Source organism: Ceratina calcarata, unplaced genomic scaffold (assembly GCF_001652005.2).
Source record: "Ceratina calcarata isolate Rehan_Ccalc_2016 unplaced genomic scaffold, ASM165200v1 scaffold180.2, whole genome shotgun sequence".
Lineage (NCBI taxonomy): Eukaryota > Metazoa > Arthropoda > Insecta > Hymenoptera > Apidae > Ceratina > Ceratina calcarata.
Genome location: NW_017139431.1, coordinates 1,325,544 through 1,348,662, shown reverse-complemented (window position 1 = coordinate 1,348,662; position 23,119 = coordinate 1,325,544). Strand labels below are relative to the sequence as shown.

The window sequence follows — 23,119 nt, the reverse complement described above, 5'->3', positions numbered from 1 at the left end:
ATTACATAGAACACACATATACATTTAAACGAAGAATAATACGTTATAGTAAAAAAAAGAGTCTACCAGACTTTCGAGTAGTTGTCAGTTGACGTCGTAACAGACTCCATCGTCTGAACAATTATTAGAATCTGAGAGAAATCAGCGAGGAGATTCGTATATCATTAACAGCCAGAAAGAACAATTCAAGTTTGCGTGCTAGAAGAATTTCGAAAGGAATCGGATCAAAGAAAAAAGTGAAAAATGGCACTAACGATAGCTCTTCCTTTATCCGGCCTCGAGCCTGAACATTTCGCTTCCATGGGAGCCAGACTGTTGTACGAACAGGGTCTGAGAACTTTGGCTGGTTACGCACCGATCTCACCGAGCACCGCGAGCGAATCGAGTGGAATCTGTAGCTTTACTCCCTCGACAGATTCATTGACACCGGAACAAACGCCGACTTCGTCCAGGCCAGAGACACCCGACGAATCAGCCAGAAAACCAGACGAGGTATGCGATTCGATAGCAACGTGCAAAACCTAAGAATACGTCTGGATTTACGTATGGTTTCAGCCACCTCTCCGAATCTATTACAAACAACGAGATATTTTAAATTTGGGTGCGAACATCAGAGAACCCTTCTGGCAGATGAGAGTCCCGACAATGCCTCGCTACGATTACAAAAGCTTTATGGAGAACAGATCGGTCTATTTTCGTTTAGGTGAATACGGTCTGACGGAGGACTACCCAACGGTAAGCGTATACCCTTTCTATTTACCGAAAACGATCAAAGTACATTCTATAATGTCACATTTAATACCAACAATTTTACGTATTACATCAAACGATACACCTACATTGAATTATACTACACGACAGATAAACGTTTTTGCGAGTAACGACGGTCTAACCGATTTGTTACTTATTCTCGAAGCCTCGACTATTCCTACAGACATACATATGTAAATACTATACTATTCCGATGCGCGAAATTATTCTAAGTAATTTGGAGTCTCCTTTAACAGTCTCTTGCTATAATTACGCTTAATTCCTCTTCCATCCTCGTCCTACCTTCAAGAAACGCGTCAAAGGAAATGTCTTCGAAGGTGTTTCCGTTCGAATCACTCGCTACCACGTGGAATACTTCCTTCCTTATCCGGCCCGCCACTTTCTGTTCGTGCTTCTACGTTATCCCTTGTAAAGTTCGCGTCTAATTTCCCTGGACTCGTCCTCGTATTCGTCATTGCTTGAATTTGGTAAAAAGCAGGCAAACAAACGATCAAACCAATGGTCCAGTACCTTAAGGGAGATCTTCGCCAGTACTGACTGTACGGAAACTGCGCTATCTTTGCGCTAACCACGGAGATTTTGCTGAGTATAGGTTGTGATTGAAAATGTTCCAAAAATGAGAACGGTTTTATTTCTCTGATGCCCTAAGAACGAACGCACGGGTGATATTTAGCAATTCAACAGAATGATAAAATTGAATTTGTCTGCAACGTACTTTTGGAAATTTACTTCTGAGGTCTGGCATCCGGACGTCCTTGATTATATTATGAACTCGACGGTAACGTTCCGTTTTTAAAAAGTTTTGCATCGTGAATTTCTTCCGTTACAGCGTATCACAAATGTAAGAGTCGAGTGATGAAATAAGCAAGCACGGAAAAGAACCAAATGAATCTTCGTGAATTTGACAGATTCGATCAGTCCTCTTCGTCCTTGTTACAACTAGGCCATTTTGTCACGAGCCGAAAAAATTCAGAACAAAATCGATACGAGTTTCGCAGTAAACGTACATGACGACGAAACGTTAGATCATAGAAGGCACTGTGGAAGTTAACGAATTCTTTTGTTTCAATTTTAGTGTTATTCCGATTTACATTTAGCATAGAGTTTTCTAGTTTCTAAATAGCTAAAACATTAGTTGAATGTTCACAGAGAATTTGTAAGGACTGCGGCTTCTGCGAACCGTCGCCGTACTTGTTTTAATTATACATCGACTCCGAGATCACCAACGAAAACGGAACGACGTCATGGGTTGTGGACAACTAACTGTGATAAATAGATACGCAAGCGGCGGCCGGTTGGAGACAAAATCTAGTCAAGGCGAACTCACTGAAAGTACCGGCAGCGGTGAGGTGTCTCGTCGATGGCACGTTAAAAACGACTATGCATTTGGTACCAAGTGCGCGAAAATCCCACTCCGTACTAACAAGTAATCAACAGACTACGAAACAATGTGTGTATCCACGCGTTCGAAAAGCGACGCGAATTTCTGCGCACGGTTTTCCCTCATTTTTCTTTTTGTGCGCTGCGCCGGTATCGCGCTGACTGGATGATTGATTGTCAGATATAATCGGCGAGGGCCTGTTGAAAAATTTTCCGAATCTCTCATGATAATATCAATTTTTATTTAACCCGTTAATGGTCCTAGACAATTATGCCAATCTTCTATTTCTGGGGCTCGCGGCCGTGTATCTGACAATTAAGTTATTGTAGATTATTCGACAGCCGGGTACGGGCTGCGATGATCATACTCATGTAATTTAATACACATAATATACATTCTTATTCTAGTAACATACATAATCTTTTAAATGTATTTTTGTATAGGAAAATAAAAACGAATTCTCTTGCTATGCAATATTTGCATACGCAGATAATAGCGATAAGTATATATTCTATTATTAAATGATTTTAGAAACGTCACTATGGCGATTATACGTGAATGAAAGAACGATAAAACTTTTTACAAAACGTAGGGAAACATTTAAACATCTGTACGTTGCAGAGAAAAATGATAATATATATGTAGTAGCAAAATATGATAAGCAATTGAAGACGACCGAGTTTTTCGATGATACTTATAAGCATTTATCCTTTATTTAAGAATCTTTATCGATGACGAAGTACGAAGTACATCGATTATAGCATAGTATTCCATATTATTTGATTTCTTTCGCTTTTCATTTCTCGTATGAAATTGTTGGCAAATGTTCCATCGAATATACTCTCGTGTACAACGATATAGTAGGTAACGTATTATAATATTATGAACAATCGGGCAGTGCGCTATAATTATGATTGGCTTATACATTTTCACGATAAATGTAACGCCCGCTCCCAGAGTATTGTAATCGTACCGAAGCCATTTCACCAGAGTCTTTACTAGCCATTGTTTATAAGCCGGTAATAAACAATATTTTACAGCGATGCCGTGTTACGCACAATTATTTAAATTATATCATTGTTAAGCATGCGATTTTCATTCATTGTATCACAACGACCAATGAATGTTTTGCAGTTTTGCATCCCTCTATCTTTACAGACATTTAAACTACTCCACTACGATACTGAATTGCACTACCAAAAAACAATTGCATTTTCTAATGTATATATAGGAATTTTATCGAGTAATTTAAAGACCTCGTCCAGCATTATTTATCTCATGATTCTTTCGTCTTCCGTGTCTCTCTTAATTGAAGGCATCTTTAAACGAATGATGCAGATTAATGCACTTCATTCAGAAATAAGAAATTGTTACAAAATTTTTGCGACTAAAACAATTTTATGGAAAATTATTTAGTATGGATTTCGGCAACTATCTCACAGATCTAATACGTGAATGCATTAACTATTTACCCCCGCCCGAGAGAACATTGGGGGCAAGGAGCGCGTCCTATAACGCGGAGCAAGAATATACGTGCGATCATGTAAAGAGACTTTACGTGGAGACGTGTGAAGGGATGCGCCTCGCGGACGTACGAGTACCGTGCAAAGGGATGTGCGCGCACGCATGCAACCGTGCGAGCGCGAGTGCGTGCGTGGGTGCGTGGAACGCGCGCGAGAGATGTACACGACGACTATTCAGATATTGTTGTTATTGTTGAGGGAACAATCGCCCGTCAATAGGCTGCCCCGGCACAATGTATCTATTCAGGTGCGGTCAGGGGTGCTCAATCGATCGGCACCCCTTCGCTCGCGATTCTCGAAAAACCCTCGCGAAAGAATCGAGTTAAGCCGCTCCAACGAAGGACTCGACGTCATTCACAGCGATTGAAATTTCTCTGTCGAATGAGTTTGTTACCAAAGAGCAACGATCCCATATCGTTGTAACAGCTAATTTTTTAAAAGACGAAGCTGTTATGATGAAGAACATGTTATGAAGACAGAGTGACTATTGGCGGTGATGCATCGTGTGTAAAGTCAATAAAGCAATGGAGCCAGTGATCCAGGAAACGCTGTAACGATCATGGAATATTAAGCAGCCCGGGTAATTATCAGTTTCAAATTTAAATAGCCGTGTCGATTCGGCACTAACTGTCATTGATTAGATACATTGTAGCGGGACGGCGGGGCCGCGGCTTATTGCGGACATAAATCGACTATTGTTTACAATAATTATTATTACCCGGTGGTATTTAAAGCGATAAACGGCTGACGGAATCGCGATCACGCGGCATCATTATGCGTTAGAGGAGAATTGCGAGGACGGCTGAGGATGGGACCATTCAGATTGGTACCGAAACGCGGAGCGGTTTGAATCGCAAGGAAAAAGGAGGACGCGTATGAGAGCCACTGCCTCGCGAGTGTACCAGCCTTCCCTGCCCATAGCGATGATTACGTATGCGGGAATCATTGTCGAGTAACGCGCGATGCACATGCAAAGGCCAAAAATCGTCGAAATCAGTCGAGTTCAACATCAGCATTGTACCTGGCCTTTGTCTCTGCCTCATTGTTGTCCGTACTCGGTGTACAACGTACACGTACGTAGAGAGCGAGCCGTAGAGTGAGCACGCCGGGATAGTTCGTTCGCTGGTCCACGGGAACAAACCACACACCTATAGGACCTTCGCTGTTTGCTATTTATGCTAGCGAGATCCCGAAAATCGGAGCATTGTTGCCGGTCCGTTCCAGCATTGCCTAGAAAATCGATTTGAACCGTCGGTCGCGCCCGGGAAACTCGCTTTCACCGTTCCGAAATGTCTGTCCACTTCGTATGAATATTGCAATTTAGATAAATATTCGAGTGTCGCGCGTCTGGTCCCAAACGCGAGGCGATGGTTGCTGCGGGGCGCGATGTTCAGATCCTCGATCGTACCATCTTGGATCCGTTCCCATCGCGAGAACCGCGTCGAACCCCCGCTTTACGTCGTACTTTGCGTGAAACGCGTATGCATGTAGGTAACCGGGTCATCCGGATACACTAGCCGGCATTGATAGTTCGCGTAAAACACTTTTGCAATGCATGCTAACAAAATGCGCTTGAGATCAATTCTCAACACTCGGACGTCGGAGCGTGAAACGACCCACATCCGGAGAACGTAAACCGAGACATCTGGTAATCGATTGCATTGACGCGTCTCCCTGAATCTAAACCATCGAAGAAATCGACATCAAAAGGAGGCACCGATGTGACTATCGGAATTCCTTCGCGGTTATGAGAATCTTTTTCGAAGCCCTCTCGTTAACTTGCACAGGAATTAAGAGAAATAATCTCCGCAAGAAAAGCGTAAACCTTGTGTAGCACAAGCGCGAAATAATTCAACTGGTAAAGTCGATAAGAATCATGTTATCTAGCATAACACGATTTATCGATACAAGTAACGTTTTCCTATCACCTACTTCCTAATAAGCGGGAGTCAGTCAAATGGGAATTGCAAGATCCCCCTTCTTTTCATACTCCTTTCGTTACTGGCTCGTTATCAAAGTGCTAAGATACGGAGGAACGCAACCGGTACCTCGTGAGCGGAAGGTTCAAACGGGAACGGATACCCCTATGATTTTTCGCGTGTATAGACTCGATAGGATAAGATTTCCGTAGCGATATCGGGCCGAACGAGCAGAAGAGGGGAAGATGGCGGATGAAGGGGTGACGAAGAGCAGGAACAGCAGAAGCAGTGGGGGTGTAGAAAGAGGCGAAGAGGGGATAGGACGAGAAGAGGGCATAGAGCAGCTGAATAGGAAGCGACACAATGGACCTGGGTGGCTGTGGAGGCGTGTTATCAAATGGGTTCCTCATTCACATACTGCGGCCTGAGCTACCTGTGTCTGTCTGTACCGGTGTCTGTCTGTTATACTTATTCATACCGCCCATTGTGTCCTCTACTGTTGAGTCGAGTTCAGTTCAGTTGAGAACGCGATGGAACGTGCCACAATGCACGAATATGGGCTGCGCTGCTCTGCTCCCCCTCCATCAAAGCTAACTCTTTCTCTTTCTCACCCTACCCCTTTGCCATTTGCCACCCACCACCCAGGCCAGGCTAGATTCGCTCGCGGTCGACTGAAAAGAAAATTGTGTTGGGAAATTGTATCCGCGAGAAACTCGGCCGATAATGCGAAATTCGTCGGCTGAACGCACGAGCCCAGCCAGAACGGAATTAACAGACTTGTTAATTCTGATTCTCGAAATAAACTCGATAAAAAGTCCATTTAAAGCTTCGAGATTTGTTTATACCGCTTGGATCAACACTCCCACTTTCCCTTTGATTAAACGTTGAAGAGAGCTGTTGTAGAACATTGTTGGAAACGAAGAAAACAAGTACCTACCCTTTTACGTCTCTAAATTCTTAAACCCGTGCGACAAGAACTACTTTTTTTTTTCATGAAAGAAATAAGCAACGCAGCACGCTTCTTACAAACTTCGACTTCTTGTTAACCAAGAGAGCAACTGGGCAAAAGGAAAATCCTTACCGCTGTGCAAAATTACGTTCGGCTTGGTCCTTTGATCGAAAAAGTTCGGAGTAAGTACCTAACCGATTTTTCGCAAAGAAATCGGAATCTTTGGGTAAACGATGGGCCATCGATTGAAGCCTCGCGTTCCGCCGATTTCTCACCGAACAAAGAAGGAAGAAGAAAGAAAGGCCGGAGAAAGTGTCAGAGGGCACGTCAAAGTCAGACGTCAATTGTTCGCGAAGGAAAGCACCGATGCCCGATTAAGTCCGCAAGATCGACCCACCCTCCTCGTCGCTTTCGGATCCCGCGCCCGCTCCCTCGGTCCCTCTCGTTCACCGTCCTCAGTGCGAGGCCCCTGCCTTTCATTCAAGCCGACACATAACGAAGATAATTACGATGATACCACGAATCTCGTCGCTCGTTTCGCGTGCTCCTAATTAATTTTTGCTACGCATGCGTTAAAAGGATTGGAACGTGATTCGTGAATAGTTGGAGGGGAAAAAATTTCGCGATCGCGAGCAAAAGTCCGCGTGACGTAAGTAACGAAGGAATGCTGAAAGAAGGTTAGAAAAGCGAGGAGAAAAAGACAGGAACGAAGAAAAAGAGCAGCGCTTGCGGCCCTCTCCTTCGCAGCAGCAACAGCAGCAAGAAGCGCGTATATGTATAGGAAGAGAAAAGAGAGAACGTATTACGTATAAGCAGGCATAGACTCTGGATGAGCCACACGCGGACGCAACGGCATACAAAACTCGCTCAATACGTCATTCAACCGAAGAATACGGTTCGTTCTCGCCATTTTGCTCCCAGAATAAGAGTTTCAAAGGGAATTAAGGATTCAAAGGCATCTTTTGCGCGGTGCGCACAAAACGGCCAGCCGCGATCTTCTTTCTCTCGTTCCTCTCGCTCCCTCTATCTTGTCTCTCCCCGCGATTCTCTCGCTCCTCACCTACCCGCGTCTCGCTCTGTCCGACTATATCTGTATTCGCGTTACTCTCGCGGGAGAACATAGAGCATACTCTCAAGACGAGGCGATTCGAGGCGAGGCGAGGGTTGCGTGTACGCGCCCACACACCAAACGGACTGAAATCCGTACAAATCATCGTACAATGCGCGGAGCGCGGGTTAACGCGGTGCGCTTCACTATTTCGTATAACGGCGGAACACCGTGCCCGACAGCCAGACGCCGATGAAGAAATCCGCGTGAATGCCCGCTCGAACAAGAGACCAACCCATGTTTCGAAATGTAGATATACTCAAACCGGAACTGGCAGCGGAATCGCGGAATTAAGACGCGGCGAGGGAAGAAGAGTACGTATCGCGTAGCTGCGCGAAACTGGGACGAGCTTAACGCGGGAATGTTATACGAAAAGCGGAACCTTAGGGCAGATTCGTTTTACAATTCACCGTCTACAGAATCTGGTTTAGCAAAATATTCGACGCGCGTGGCTGTCTTTGTAATCTGGCAAACATTTGAAAAGGATGCTGGGGCGCAGTTATCGAATTAGGATTCATGAGTGTCGAAAGAAAAAATATAATATAATGGGGGGGACACCGGGAATTTCAATTGTCACTGGATCCAACAGATCATTCCGTATTAACGTAAAAAAAGTTTCCCCTACGGAGGAAAGAATCCACTATGCTCGGGTCAATCATCCCATTCTGTGGATTCGGTCCGCAGAGCTGGACCACGCGTTCACCCTCCTCGTGGGAGATCCCTCACTTTACGATCTTCGTTATGTGCCTTCTTTTTCCGCGTCGCCGCGGAACAAATCCGTGCGACGATTTCTGTTTACAATAGAGAGCGGGGAAGGGAAAATCGCCGGCCCGTTCCCCGATTGGATGATTAACATAAAAATGCCCGCGCGCTCGTAAAGGGCACCGTATACATATATTACCGGCGTTATATAGATCGCGAGGGAGGAGTTATAGTTTCTGATTGTTATTCATATTCGGCCGGTAGTCACGCGGCCGGGCATGAATGCACGCTTCTGTGTTGGGTCAATATAACGTCAACGAGAGGAGGGTGCACGCGTGTGGGGGAGAGAGGGGGTGGTAGTCGTGGTCTGGGGCACTTCCTTCTCAATGACACTCTTTTTTTTTTCTCTCCAACGTTAATGCCACGGGCCGCGGTGCACGGGTTTAAACGATTACTCACCCGCGGCTCTGTCTGAAATGAAAAGGGCGAAAGTGCCACTTACCGCGCCACGGGCCTCCGAGACTTCAGCACCTGGAACAGAAATCACATCCTAATGAGACCGACGGAGTTAAGCAGCAAAGTTGTAGAAATTGCTGGGAATTTCGAGGTAGCCGAGTGGATGCCTGCTTCGGCCTTTTAAAGCGCGTTTCGCGCCGAATCAGTCGCGCTAAGTTTCGCGATCGAGCCACGTCTGGCCGCGTTGAATAAAATTTATTTTTCGACTTCTCACATGTCTGACACCGCTTAATTTGTCGCTAGCGATGTAAGTGTTTAATTAAAGCACGGGAACAGTGTCAATGGTCGAAATTAATTCGCTTCGAAGAACGAGGCAAGGAAAATGTAGCGTTCGAGAGTTTCCGTTCTTACGACAAGGGAAAAGAAAGCTTAATCGCGGGTCTGGTGTGGCACGCAACCGCGTCTGGTTCCACTTTCCAATAACTGGGAGAAGTATCGGTGAATGCGGCAGCGGCAGTTCAAGGCTCGGCCCGGCGCGGCGTATTCTATCGTCAGGGACGTTGAGAAGCACAAAGGACGAGCGTTTAGCAGCGGCATGCGATTTCGATCCGCGGAAGAGGAACGAGGAATCAGAAGAATAAAGGGGCGAGTACCCCGCAAAGTCACTCGACCTCCATCAGCCATCCTTTCCTCTCCCGGGGCAACGACGCTCTATAGCTTCTACCTACATTATATTTCTTTCGTATCTGCCTCTTCTTGCGCTCTCCTCTGTCTCTCTCTCTCTATCTCTCTCTCTCTCCGCAACCAAACACACAAATGGTCGCACGTACACGTGCACACCAGCTGAGCATTGCCGCGGTCTTATCGGCAGTTATCGGGCCGTGATGTCACACAATGGGGCAGACAATGCTCGGTACAATACACCCCCTGCTTCTAAACCATCCAACCCTCACCAGCCACCTCCTGGCTCATCCTCCTTTCTCCGCTACCACCTTCATCCCTCCCTCCTCCTGAGCATCGCGAATCCAACACTCCTTCGCTCTCTCGGAATTGGCCCAACCCCGGCAACTTAATAAACATAATAGCTGGCTACGTCGGTCGGTCGGTGGTCACAATGAGTGGTCCGCGAGGAGAGATAGGTAGCCGAAAATACTACGACGACTAGACGCGGCCGGTACCATTGTGCCGCGGACCCGACGAACTGCTGTTTCCAATGGATTATCCTGGACACTCGGTTCAGTCGAATTTCCGATTTCAAATGAAAGTACACTCGGGGGATGATATTTGTTCGATGAGAGCGTTAAACGATCCACAAAGATTTTCGCCCAACAGACATGGGAAATCCGAATTATTATCCATAAAGTTGATAGAGTGATTATTGCCGAGTGCGACATCGTCGAAGAGAGTGGAACATCTTCGAAAACAAGGGGAGGGTGGAGAAAAAGAGAAGATCGACGACAGACGGAGGGTGAATCGCTGCACGCACCGTCGAACCACCGACACCACGCCCCCGAACACGCTTCCAGTTGATCCACCCCTACGATCGCACAATATGCTACCCCGCGCGTAATCACCCTAAACCACGTGCACGAGTCGATGCACGAGCCATTGAAAAATGCGGTCAGCCGACCCATTATTTCGAGAAGTTTTCACTTTGCGCGCATTCACGCATACAGCCACAGGTCGCGGAAGGGATGTGTGAAACGGTGTCGCCGATGCATTTCGAACACGCGCAACCGAGAAGATCCTGTTTCACGGCTCTAACAAACTGTCATATATGTAACCATTTGTATTTCGTTTCCATTTTGTTTACATTGAACCAAAAATCCCGAGTACAAAAGAATAAAAAAAAAAGTCCGAATGATTTATCGACAACAATTACGGCTTCGAATAGGTAGATTTGTATAAAATTGCAGGAAGCGACAATACTTTTATTCTTTTTATACACGTACATATGCATAGCCTGTTACCGTATAAAAATATAAATCGAAACGCGGCTGCAAAGCTGACTGATTAAATAAAGCAGCGAACAGCGGGAATAAATCAAACCGCCGGCCTCGAGGAAAGGAAGGAAAGCTCGTCGATGAATTTTATCGCTCGGCAATAAAGCACGTCGCGACACACAATTACATCGACTGCTGACATCTCCGAGCTACACCTTTCAACGGGGACTCCGCGGCGCGCACCGCGACTGCAACCGTTGATACGTATCTCCGAAATGGCATCGGAGAAACGTTAATTAAGCGAGCAGATGTGCCGAGGAAATAGTAAATCATACCACGACCACCCGGCCGAATACAATACTCAGCCCGTCGAACGCCTTATCTTCTTTGGGTTATCGAGATAATGATAAATCGTCCGTTCGAACTGGTCCCTCGAAGGGCGCACTTTAACGACCCCAATGAAGGGTTGACGACTGTATAATGCGAGAATCGTAAAGTCATCCTTTTTAGAGGTATCCCTAATGATACTCCCGATATCTTCATCGTCCTCAAGACCATATCGAATCAGGCGTAGAATAATGTGAAATCAAAATGCTGCTTCGATTTTCACGTCTGTCGTTGAGAGGTAATGGTGCCAATAATCAAATAACTCTTTGACGATAACCCTAGCGGCACCGGATAATACGAAAATAATAATATCGCGGTGCGGCACATTAACGAGTAATTAACTGCTTCGGTCGATTCGGTAGACAATCCGGAAGACGGCAGTAAAACAGGGTTAGCTCGCGGGTTTCAAGCGAACACGGCACGGCACGGGTGCCGATGATGGTGGTGGTGGTAGAAGCGTTGGCGGTGGTGGCGTCGGAACCGCCCCGGCTCTGCAACCCCGGCGAATGGAGTGACAATGCTGCCACGGGATTCACAGTTCTCTACCACCCCTTTTGTCTTTCCCCTCTTTCCTCTCTATCTCTCGCTCGAGCTGCCATCCCCTTTCATCCCATTTGCAACTTTCCGGCTTTCCAACCACCCGCGCCGTCGCTCCTCCGCCACCCGTATAGCCTCTTTATTTTGTCTTCATACGCTGCTAAACTCACGCGCGTCTTGAGGCAAACGCCTCCCTTCGAACCGATTAACTTTACCACGTAAAAAGAGAACAAAACTGAAGTAAGAACTCCGCTCGCGTTTCCTATGTTTTATCGCTACGTCACGGTGCGGCGGAAGGAAGGAAGAAAGAAACGAACGCGACTAAAAATGAAACGAATATTGCTTACCCCCCAGAAGAATATCCAGGCACACGTGCCGCGAGGCGAGACAACGAACGGGGGGAGCCCGCGTGCCAGTTGAGTATAAAGACACGCAATCGAGTAGGAAAAAGGGTGGAGGGATACGGGCTGAAGCGTATCGAAAGGATCCACCACCCCTATTTCAGAGGGACGACGTCCCCCCCCTCCCTCTTTTCTCCTGTTGTCCTCGTCGCTATCGTCGTTCCGTCGCTTCAACCCCATTGGAATCTCTAACTCATCCTCTCTTTCTCGCTCGACATCCCTCCACTTCACCCCATGCGCATCCACCACCCTCACACTCTTTCCTCGTATCAGATCGAGTCCCTCTATTTCGCGTCCTCTATTATTTCTTTTATCAATCTGCGCGCTTTCAGGACGCTTTGAGGCCCGCTGAAAGCTGCGTGATAAATCATGAAATGTAAGAACCTACGTTCACACAGCCGCGCAGTGCTACATACATTTATAGATATTCCTACGTGTAAACACGGTGAGCAGTCACTCATACGAGGAGACGAAGAAAAGGTGTTAGTATAACGCGGGAGGAGATGTGTGCAACAAGCTCTCGTACGTGTACGTGTACGTGTACGCGAGCGCGCGCGCGCGCGTACCTGCCACGAGCATGTGTAAATACGTACATATATAAGCAACGGTTCAATAGGCGACATTGCCGGGGCGAACGGCATCCATACAGCTCGCCAGATGAGGTCTTCTAGCTTCCGTCGAGTCCGCGTGAAAGGATGCCCCAATAATATTCCATTCACCAAACCACCCCCAACTTCCACCCTGTAGCTTTCCCTTCCGCGTATATTCCCCATCCCCCGACCAATCTGGCCCGTGCCCACCCGCCATTGATTTTTCATTCGTTGGCTTTTCAATAGTTTGTTATGAGCTTTCCTTCGGCGACGTCTCCTCTCCCGGGCTGCACGAACCAGGCTTACTCTCCTTTGAAACCAGAAAACGCCGAGGGTTGGGGCGAATTTCCGACAGGCCAAGTCCGACGAGCAACCATGGCATCGCCGCGGAGTCCCAACGAATACATGCGTTTGTAGCGCGAGTCCATTAAACTCTTTTAGGGGATGCGCTCGTACCACGTCCGATAACCGACGCGTAATAACATCTAAACATACGCCGACCGAGAAACGATGTCTACTGATTTCAATTTCAATATTTCGCAGCGCAAAGTGTGGGTGACAAGTGGTTGTGAATCGGAATCGGGATTGAACGAACGCGAAAAACACAGGAGAGCTCGGTAATTCGCATTAATGTTAATTGAGTATAGAATAGAATTGGCAATCGATTGCTTAAAGGAAGAACTGTTAAGAATGCTGATACATCGGTTTGAGAATGTGGGAGAAAGAAATGTACATTTTAAATTCCAGGTCGATTTCGGTTGATTTTCTATTCAACGATAATTACACGAGGCCGCATCGGCAGACAATTCCGGGCTTTTAATTCGAGAGCGATGACAGAGGCGCGGTGAAAATCTTAGAAAGTATTTCCCCGCAAAACAGAGCGAAAATAACCTATAACTTTAATCAGGGATGAATAAAGGCAACCCTTTTCGGAGCGGCACTGCGTCAAGGCGAAGAATGGAGATGAGGATGTAGCCGAGTATCGGCATTGTTTCCAAACAAAGCACGCCTTTCATACCACCGTGTACCCTCCGCCCCGCAACCCCCATCCGCTTGGCCCACCCACAACCCCCGCCCGTGTACTCCCCACGGCTTTTCAGTCATTTGACACGCAAAGAAGTCAGGCAAGCTGGCATTGTGGCGACCACCACCACTGCGACCTATTGTTATCAGACCACTACCATAACCACCACCCCCGAAACCCACCCTTTCCCTTGTTACCCTCTTGCCACCTTTGTCGAATTTGACGCTCGATTCGATGACGACGACGACCGAACGGAAAAGCCGCTCAGATCTATGCCGATAATCTACTACTCTCTGAATCGATTGAATCGATCCAATCCTTGACGATTAATATTATTCACCAAATCGTCAATTCGAGCAAACGACGAACTCGCCACGAAAGATTGCGTATAGATATAGATGAAATCAAAGTCTATCATTCGACGTGGTTATTCATCATTGAAATCGCATTACCAACTTCCTGAAAGCAGTTCTACCAGAATACGGAACAGCCAAACAGGAATCCGCCGACACATGTCGATGTCTACTCTCGACTGTTTACGTCGTCGTCGTCGTCGTTGTAGTGTTTCATGGTTTCTGTTCTAAAGGATCTGACGAGTCAATAATATGTGCAAATTACGTACAACTATTATTGACAATATTTCAGTTTCTCGAAATCGAGGAAATCAGGGAGAGTGCGTGAATAAAAATCAAAAATTTATCTTAGAACATGATAAGATCGAGACTTCATAAAATGACTAGTACGATTAAATTGGAAGATAACAAGTTAAAAATGCGGAATGTAGACCGAGGTTACAGCTGATGTAGAATGTAACAATTTGTTTAAACACAGATCCGTTGCTTATCTGACGGGCAGCAAACGAACCTCGGATCTGTCTTGTAATGATAACGAGCGCGGACGGGACACGTTGAGCGGCGTGCACATCGGTAGGAATTGCAGGCACGCTTGAACCACGCCAACGAATCAGTTGGTAGCGCGTCGGTCGCGAAAGCATCGACGGAATTATGCATCGGGCTGCATAATTCCATTGCACACGGTAGCACGGTCGTCCGCGGCGCGCCACGCCGCCGCTGCGCTGATGGTGGGGAAAAGTCGATGGCTCGTAATGTGACAAACGAGGCGTCGTGACGCTGTCACGAAAATACAGGCGAATGTCCGATACGCTCGTTCAAAGCCATTCTATTCGGATGTCGATGCCTCGCATCAGTCTTATTAATCTTCCGGTGCGAACGCCGGGATATATTGCGTATTATAAGCCGTAATAAAAAGAAGTTCCAACGAAAAGAGAAAAGAAGAGGCGTGCGAGAGGAATGAAAGAAAGAGAGAGAAAGGAGAAGAACCGAAGGGGGGGGTGGAGTAGGAGGAGGAGTAGGTCGGGGGTGGCGAGTATTCAGTGCGCGAATTCTATGCGACTCGTACAATGCGAGTCCTCTCGCGGAAAGCTTGCACGCGGCTGCTGCTCGAGATTTCCAGATTTCACGGCGCTGAATAAGCTGCCGATGCAAATTTAACCGGCGCTGTCGTTCCCCGCAGAAAAAGCCTAAATGCGTACCGGAATAATTTGAATTTTTTCCCTCGTTTCCGGCCGCACCGGCCTCTCACCGATTCGAGAGAAAGTTCGCGCGAACGAACTTCCCTCTGTGTCTACCGCGATTTTCGTCTGTTCCCTAAACAACGATTTCTCGGTACGACTCGAGAACTCGAGCTGACAAAAAGAATTACTTTCTGATCATCGATCGATTTGAAAGCGAATGCGGAAAACCCGATAAAATCTAATCTATCGGACTGCAAATATTAAATAGACTGGCTAAACGAATAGACAGGTTGGAATCGTCGTATAGGCAAAACGGCGCAAATAGCCGAGTCTGCCGACAGAGGAACCTGTTAAAAGTTGGAAACTGCGCTGACAGAATAGGGCGGCGCGATGAAAAGGTATACACAGGTGCAGGCGGACGTGTGTGGAAGCCAGTGTCCTCGGTCACACGCACAGGGCGAAGGACGATCGCCGGGCAAAAGGGACCGAGGAGAAGCAGGAGGACGTCGGACTGATGTCGGATAAAGGGTAGGAAAAGGGTGGTAAGGTGGAAGGGGCTGCAGCGAGAGAAATAGAGAGGGAGAGAGGGTCCATGCGAATATGTTATACGTTATATACGCTCAAGCTCGTTCGCTCGTAACCGCGCAGTAGAATAGACGAATTGTTCGGCAGAGCTTTTGTCTATTTTACGGAGTTCCAAGGGCTTCCAGCGGAGGGGTGAGTGGCGTAGCCGGCGCGGAGAAAGACATGGAGGGTGCGGGAGTGAGCTGAAAGCTCGGAAATATATTCTCAACTGAACGTTGTACGGATTCGCGCACCGGGCGTTCCTAATTATTGTTTTCCAGGCATCCGTCCTTTCTGGTTGCTGCGGTGACTGAAATTCTCGTTTCGAAACTTTCCCTTCAGTGCTGGCGTCGACGAATTACTGCACGAACCACCGCTCATCTCATTTTTTCCTCCCCCGTCTCTTTCCAATCCCATTCATCGGTGGCGTCTCCACGCTCTATCACCTCCGCGTTAAATGGTATACGGGAATTAATAAGTTAACGGAAAACAACGCGTTTTCCGATATCCCGAGCTTCGTTCGAACGTGCACATCGATGTACAGGCGCGACTCAGCTATATCGAGCTATCTGTCTACTCCATACGTGCACTTAAATGCGTATTCATCAGCCAAGATAACGAACATCTCGTTAACTGTCCGACACACACGCAGAAGACATTGTGGAGACCCCCGGGTGTGTACGATGAAGAAAAGGATCAGTGCAATCGAGCAAACGAAAGCGGAGGAATAGGGGTGGCTAGTGGAGAACAGGAAGGAGAGCCGAGGAAAGGGATAATGTTGGTGGGGCGGTCGTATCGGTTAAGTGGGGGAAATTGCAAAACAATGAGACGTCGGGGTGGGGGTAACAATGTGAGGGACAATAGGCCTGATAATGTGCCAGAGAATGGACGCCTAGACAAAAGAGTCGAATAAGGGCGCGCGCACCTACCCGATCCACCACCCACATTACACCATCGACTCGTCCGCCGGCGTAAGAGAACAGAAAAAAAGACACCTGCATGCCTCAATGTGGGTTATTTTAACTTGGAAACAATAGCAACCCTGTGCGGGCTAATTTTTCTCAAGCCCGATGAAAGCGAATAAAAAGTTTGTTTTACCTACGCGAAACAACCGCAAAAGAAAGGGAAAATTCGACGTACTATTCATATAAAATCGCGTCTTTGGCAAACAGTTAACCGAGTCGAAGAATTGCTTAAGTTAAAACGATCGGATTATCAAACGGAGGTATGAAACACCAACGGGTAACCGCTATGCGGAATAAACCAGAGGGATCAGAGCGAAGATCAGGGACGAGGGTAACGCGTGGAATCTACCGCAATGCCAGAGGCTAACGCCTGACATAACCGCGAGTTCTGGAGGGGTTGCGAGTCTAGGGGTTGAGGGATCGAAACCTCGGTGTTACCAGTCCGCCCGTCTGGCGTGCACCTGTTGTTTCTACTTGCCCTGAATCAGTCAACGCACGTATGCATCGCTACCGTGAGCAATCATAATAAACCAATATATGGCTACTGTGCTAATAGATGTAATACTTCTATGTTTTTTAATGCTTTTTGAAAATTCTGAAGTGGAAAAAGCTTGTCTCTTGTGTTTAGGCAGTACGATTGAAAGATGGTCTCCAGTGTCTTTGACGACGAAGACACGTTAATGACAAACATCGTCTCGAGGAAGTTCCACTTTTATCGTCAGTTGACGCGACGCAACTTTCCCTCCGTGAAAGAACGCGCGGCCTCTCCTCGCGACACCCTCCAATAATTAGCATTTAACGCGGCTGTCGGGGTACAAAGAAGATACACGGCTAGGTAGCGAACAAGAAAGTGAACTCTCCTCATTTTTTCGCTCGCTGAAAAATGCGTCTCAACGATGTCTACGAGATCGCGGCACTGTCGTTCTTCCGAGTTAAGGAAGCAAGTGAACTCGACTTCCAGAGAAGAAAGGAAAGAAAGCCGAAGGAAGAGGCCAGAAGGCACTAGGAGGCGGAGGAGGAAAAGAAGACGATGGCGAAGAAGACGACGACGAGGAGGAGGCAGCAAAGAAAGAAACAGACGAGGAAGAAGAGATCTACGAAGCGGCAAAAGACGATGACGGAGAAAAAGAAGAATCACGACGAGAGGAGAGAGAGAAGTTCTAAAGAGGGAAAGACCAGGGCACCGAGGACAGAAGTGGCCGTACAAGGCAGGAGCGCCACAAACAGTCCATAGAAATTCCCCGGCCGTAGAATGCAACTGCTTCTTTGTGTGGCAGCTTATACAGATAGCCGCGAGTCCGTGTTTAAGCGAGCAGCGGTGTGCGCGAGAGTTCGCCAGCGCGCGCCTGTTATTTAAGCTTCGCATAATAGCAACTCTTTTATGCTTCTTGTGTCTTACATCTGAGACTGTGTCGCTCCAGAGGGCGCATTCATTCCCGTGAATGCCGTGCACGGGCCTCACAATGGCCTTCTCTACGCCGCCTGCAGCAGCTACGGCACACCACCGAGCTGTACGCTCAAAGTGTAGCCACTCTAAGGATGCGCGACGCGGTCACCTTAGTTTACAGCCTTAGGATAACCACCACCGCGATGTCCCTCTTTTCCGTATCTCTAACGACACCACGAGATTTTTCGCGACGACACGTTCTGACCCCCGTGACTCTTCGTCTCAAGGTTTGATATTCGACTCGCGGAGGAAACAGAAAGTCACGCGATTCGACGGTAAATAATAGGGAGTGAGAGAAGAGATACGTCTATTCCGCGAAATAATGCGAAACGATCTAGGGAGAACAACGCCACCCTCGACTCTCGCTAACTCCTCTCCCATTTATTCCGCGAGAGTCGTCAATAGGAGAAAAAGCTCGATCAGGCAAAGTTCTGTGTCGATCGTTCCCGCGACGACCTTCCGGGGAAGAGGCGACTTTCGAGGCTGGTTTATCGTCGAAGGATCGTTTCTTCGAATAATCGCGAACGTGCCTAACGATCGTGGCCGAGGTGGTTGGGTTCGTGCACACGAGGCACGCCACCTTGCGATCGGTCACAAAACAGCGACACAATAACCGGGCCGCAACAATACCGGGCGACAATGCAGCACCACCAACACACCGGCGAGCCGAATCTATTGTCTGTACTTCTCTTGTTCTCCTTTCATCCCCTGCACTTCCACGACGAGCGCGCAAAGAACGAGGGAGAGACCCGGAGAGAATCGAGCTGCGCGAGGCAAGAGAGGGGAAAAGCTATCCGCGAATGTCGCGACCCCACGGGACGACTTTGTTTAATTGCGCTGACTCGATTAGACGACCACTTTGTCGAGTCGCTCGAGTTCTTCTGCATTGTATTTTGCCGCGCATCGTTAATGCAGCTATCATCGTCCCATCCGGTGTAATAGAAATTGAACGTATCATTCGCAACTGACGAATCGTCCTCAAGAGTTTTTCTATTCTGTCCTGGTTCAATCAACTGTATGTATTTCGTGTTTGAAATCAATTTCTGTATGCCTGGTAAACGTACCTGTTTCGTCTCGCCTCGCATGACACAGAAACTACTTTTTATCCGGGCAAAAACGAACCTGACGGTCGAGAGATCGCGCAATTCCCTTCCCGAATCAAAAATGCATCTACGAGCAGAGGAGCGGGGGTGGAGCGGTGGAAGATCGCCTACTTCGCGAACACCGGCCGAAAGAATACGAGAATCCGGACAAGGCGAGGAGAGTGGTACCTTCACGCAGGAAGATGTACAAGGGATGGAAAAAGAGAAACGATACGAGCGAGAGGGGACATCAGAGAGAGAAATAAAGAGGGAGAATCGGCCGCCCCACTCATCCTCCCGTCCGTCTCATTGTGTCGGACGATTGTCTTAGAATAATGGCGGAGACTCACAATAGTGACTACAATGCTTGCTCGTCTAACAATGCGGTGACGTCACGTAGCGCCGTGTACGTGAATGTACCGGCACGAGCGCCGCGACGTCGTGTGCGTCGTCTCTTCAGAGTTCCTCTTTCTCCCTCCCCTTTCTTCGCGGCTCCAGCCATCTTTCTCCAGCATCGCCTGTCCTCCCTTTCCGCGATTCTTCGTTTCGTTACTCGCAGCCCGATCACCCACTTACGCTCGAGTGGGGTTCAATTGGCACTAGCTTCCAAGATTGCACGCGTTGGATACAATTAACGAACGGTCCCGGGCCGGAGATCGACAGCAAAGCAATCGTTCCGCGTGATTCTACGCAAAAGTGAGGCGACGCGGCGCCTACCGGACCAAGGGTCGGGCGGCGTCGAACCAACAAAGCTCTCGAGAAGAAAGCAAACAGAAATGTGAAAGGATGTATCGACAGACTTCAGACGAGTTGTCAAAGAAATTTGTTTCCCTCGCGACCGGTCAGCTTTCGGAGACGACAAATCAGCTCTCAGACGCTACCTTTCCTGTCTCCGTTACATCAATCAAATTTGACTTTCATTGGTCACGTGCGCGATCCCAACTACCCTTCAGGGGAGACACCCTTGCGTGACTACGGATTCGGTCAAGTCATCCCCAGAGATGGCTAAGCCTCGAAACCCGTCTCTGCTCCCCTTGCTTTGTTGTATAGGACGTCGGTTAGCGAGGTTATTAAGCGAAACGATAAATGCAATTACCGTATCGACGATCCCACATCCCACGCGCAAATTCCAGCTTGTGCATCAAGCTTTGCAAATGATTTTCTCGTCGTCTCAATAATATTCGTCACGTCAGACGACGAACGAATCTGCTTCATGTAAAAAAAAAAGAAGCGATTTCGATGATGTTTTGCGAATAACGACAGCGCGAGAATAAATCGCATCGAGCCGGTGGTTTCCCGCACTTTCAAATGGTACGAGAGAGAGTCTAGCGTCGAAATAAGAATAAACCGGCGCGACTTGAACGCGTGAATGGAGTCGACTGTTAATTAATACCAGCCATTCAAGTCTCATTAAATCGCACAAATTGTACGGCACCGACGACGCCGCCTTTTGCAAAGACCAGGTGCGCGTTGAAAAGACTCTTATTAGCAAATAGCACAGTGTATCCAACGATGCTGATACACGAGCGGATCGCAAGAACGGAAGGAGAGTCTTGCTCCTTGTGCTCGCGCGCGCGGCTGTGAATCCAACAGGATCCCGCGAAAGGTGGAGAAAGCGAGTCTCGGTGCGCAGGTGAAATAGCGAGGGGTCGAGGGAGGCGAGTTCTTTCGACGCGAACGAGATTGCGAGACGTTACGCGCCGCGAAGGCTGGATTTAAATGCCTTTTGGTGAATCCTATCTTTGGGAACGAGCCGCGTTTCAATCGCACACGAATGAAGGAATTACCAAGAAATTTTATATCGACTTTCAAAAGAAACGAAAACTGTATTTTTATACGATCCTACGTTTTACGATATTTCATTACATTTTTAAATATGTAAATAACACGATACAACATTTTCTCTTTTCTCGTGCTCCTCTAGAAATCTATAAATCCACTGTTTACCCTATTGTCCTCTGATATGAATAGATTTCGTTTGGTCTAGAAACTGATGGATCACCGTTCATTAGAAATGGGATAATGTTGCAACGCAGCCGCGTATGATTTGTTCGCCACGTTTCAACCAACGTCCTTTTCAGGGCCGTCGTTTGATGAACGAGAAACGATCGGCGACGTTCAAAGCGATCTTGCGCGCGGCGACGGCGGCGGCGGGAGGAACGGCGATAGCACAAAGATTTTGCGAAAGGGGTGGAACGAGAGGGAGGGGGTTGGGATTGGAGGCGAGCGAAGGATAGAAAGAGATAAAGGGAACCCAGAAAGACAGGGGTACATTGTGCCGGGCCGCTTGATACTTTATTCCGTATAAAAGGAACGACGGAACAATGGCGGGAACGCGGAAGAATGGAATGAAATGGGACCGAGGGAGACGGATCGAGAGAAAGGGAGAAAGACAGAGGCGCACTCGCGCCAGTGTGAAGACTCATCACTCTGTAAACAATGCGAGAAGCGAGAGTGACTCAAAGAGTGGCGGGATCCTCAGAGTCCTTCCCTCGGTCGAAAAGAGGAGAAAGAGGAGGATGATAGGGGACCAGAGACGAGAGTCCATCTGCGCTTTCATTTTTCTCATATTTCGACTTTCTTGATCATCGACGGGGCTTTCTTCTTATACGCGTCGAGGACTTTGTGGTCTCGTACGAAGATTACGTTCGCCCGCGATGGATTCTCAAGTCTACTCCCGTGAATTACGGCGATGAATGTACATATATGTAGATACGAAATGATTGTAATCAGAGATACCCGTGGTGTTCTGTACGACGATTAATTTCACTTCGACAATCGCCGGTTTCCGTTTCTTAAGTAACGTCGGGGAAAATAAGATCGGAACTCTCGGATCGTAAAAACGTGAACGATCAAAAGAATGCGTCGCAATCGTAACGACAAATGGGAGAGTCAGCGAACATTTCGGGAGGGTCAAGAAAGCAACGCTCGTGCAAAATTCGAGCGACGATCACGACACCGACGCGATGTCGTGATCGTCATGGCCGTTGTTAGGAGAAGAGCTCACAAAGCTATCGGCCGGCCAGGGACCGTCGTATTGTTGGATGAAGATAGGATTCCTTTGATTGTCCGGGTCTGTGCAAAACCGTCCAGGAGCGAAGGGAGAAAGAGGCAGTGGCGGGAGAACCCGCTTTACATAACGCGTTATCCACCGCGACAATGGCCGCCGAGAGCCGCGCCTCGAGAAAGAATCGTTTGATGTCGAAGGATTCATCGCGACCGTGCTTCAAGTGAGACCGACGGACAAGAGAAAGGGGCCAGGAAACAGAGGGAGTCGAACAAGGAGAGCTGGAAAATTAATTTCACTCGGTGAACAGAGAGGGAACGAGAAGCATCGGTTCTCTGGTTGAACGCTTTAGAATAGCCGCGCAAGACGGAGAAACCTTTCGACTGTTCGAGATCGAAACGACGTCGCCTACGAGTGATTTTTTTATCACTCAATAAATCAACCCTTCTTTTGCCATAAATATCATACACCGTTGTTAATTTCAAATTCTCTACGAGTCATTCCTATACCTGATTGAAGTACAATCTTCTTAACTTCATTTCCTAATGAAAATAATATGAGAAAAATTCTTGGGAATGTGTTACACTCTCGTTCGTGACCAATTGTCTATTCATAACTAATGAGAAATTTATTAGCAAGCTTCGACGTTTTGAAAATTGTAAGAGACTGTTTCTACGAATTGTCTAGCAAAAAGAGGCCCACGCTGGTCTCCTCGAATGATTTTCATTTCTCAGTATTACCTGTGGTTGTCAATTTCAAGGTTTTCATGGAAAACGACACGAAGAAACATTAAGCAAATGGTCAGACCCATCCGCACTTCACAGGTACA

The 23,119-nt window shown here is 47.6% G+C and overlaps 1 protein-coding gene and 1 long non-coding RNA gene across 2 annotated transcripts in view; one reads left to right on the top strand and one right to left on the bottom strand.

The window, feature by feature from the left end:
- Nucleotides 1-23,119, bottom strand: part of LOC108632997 (uncharacterized) — a 44,619-nt gene that overhangs the window by 15,504 nt on the left and 5,996 nt on the right. The window contains exon 2 of the long non-coding RNA XR_003388743.1: nt 8,856-8,884. This is a non-coding gene — a long non-coding RNA (uncharacterized LOC108632997). The remainder of the gene's footprint in view (nt 1-8,855; nt 8,885-23,119) is intronic.
- Nucleotides 164-1,983, top strand: LOC108632996 (uncharacterized). The gene is made up of 3 exons (XM_018037897.2): nt 164-492; nt 556-735; nt 1,921-1,983. The coding sequence occupies exons 1-3, from the start codon at nt 244-246 to the stop codon at nt 1,969-1,971; spliced, it is 480 nt and encodes a 159-aa protein (XP_017893386.1). The 5' UTR covers nt 164-243; the 3' UTR covers nt 1,972-1,983.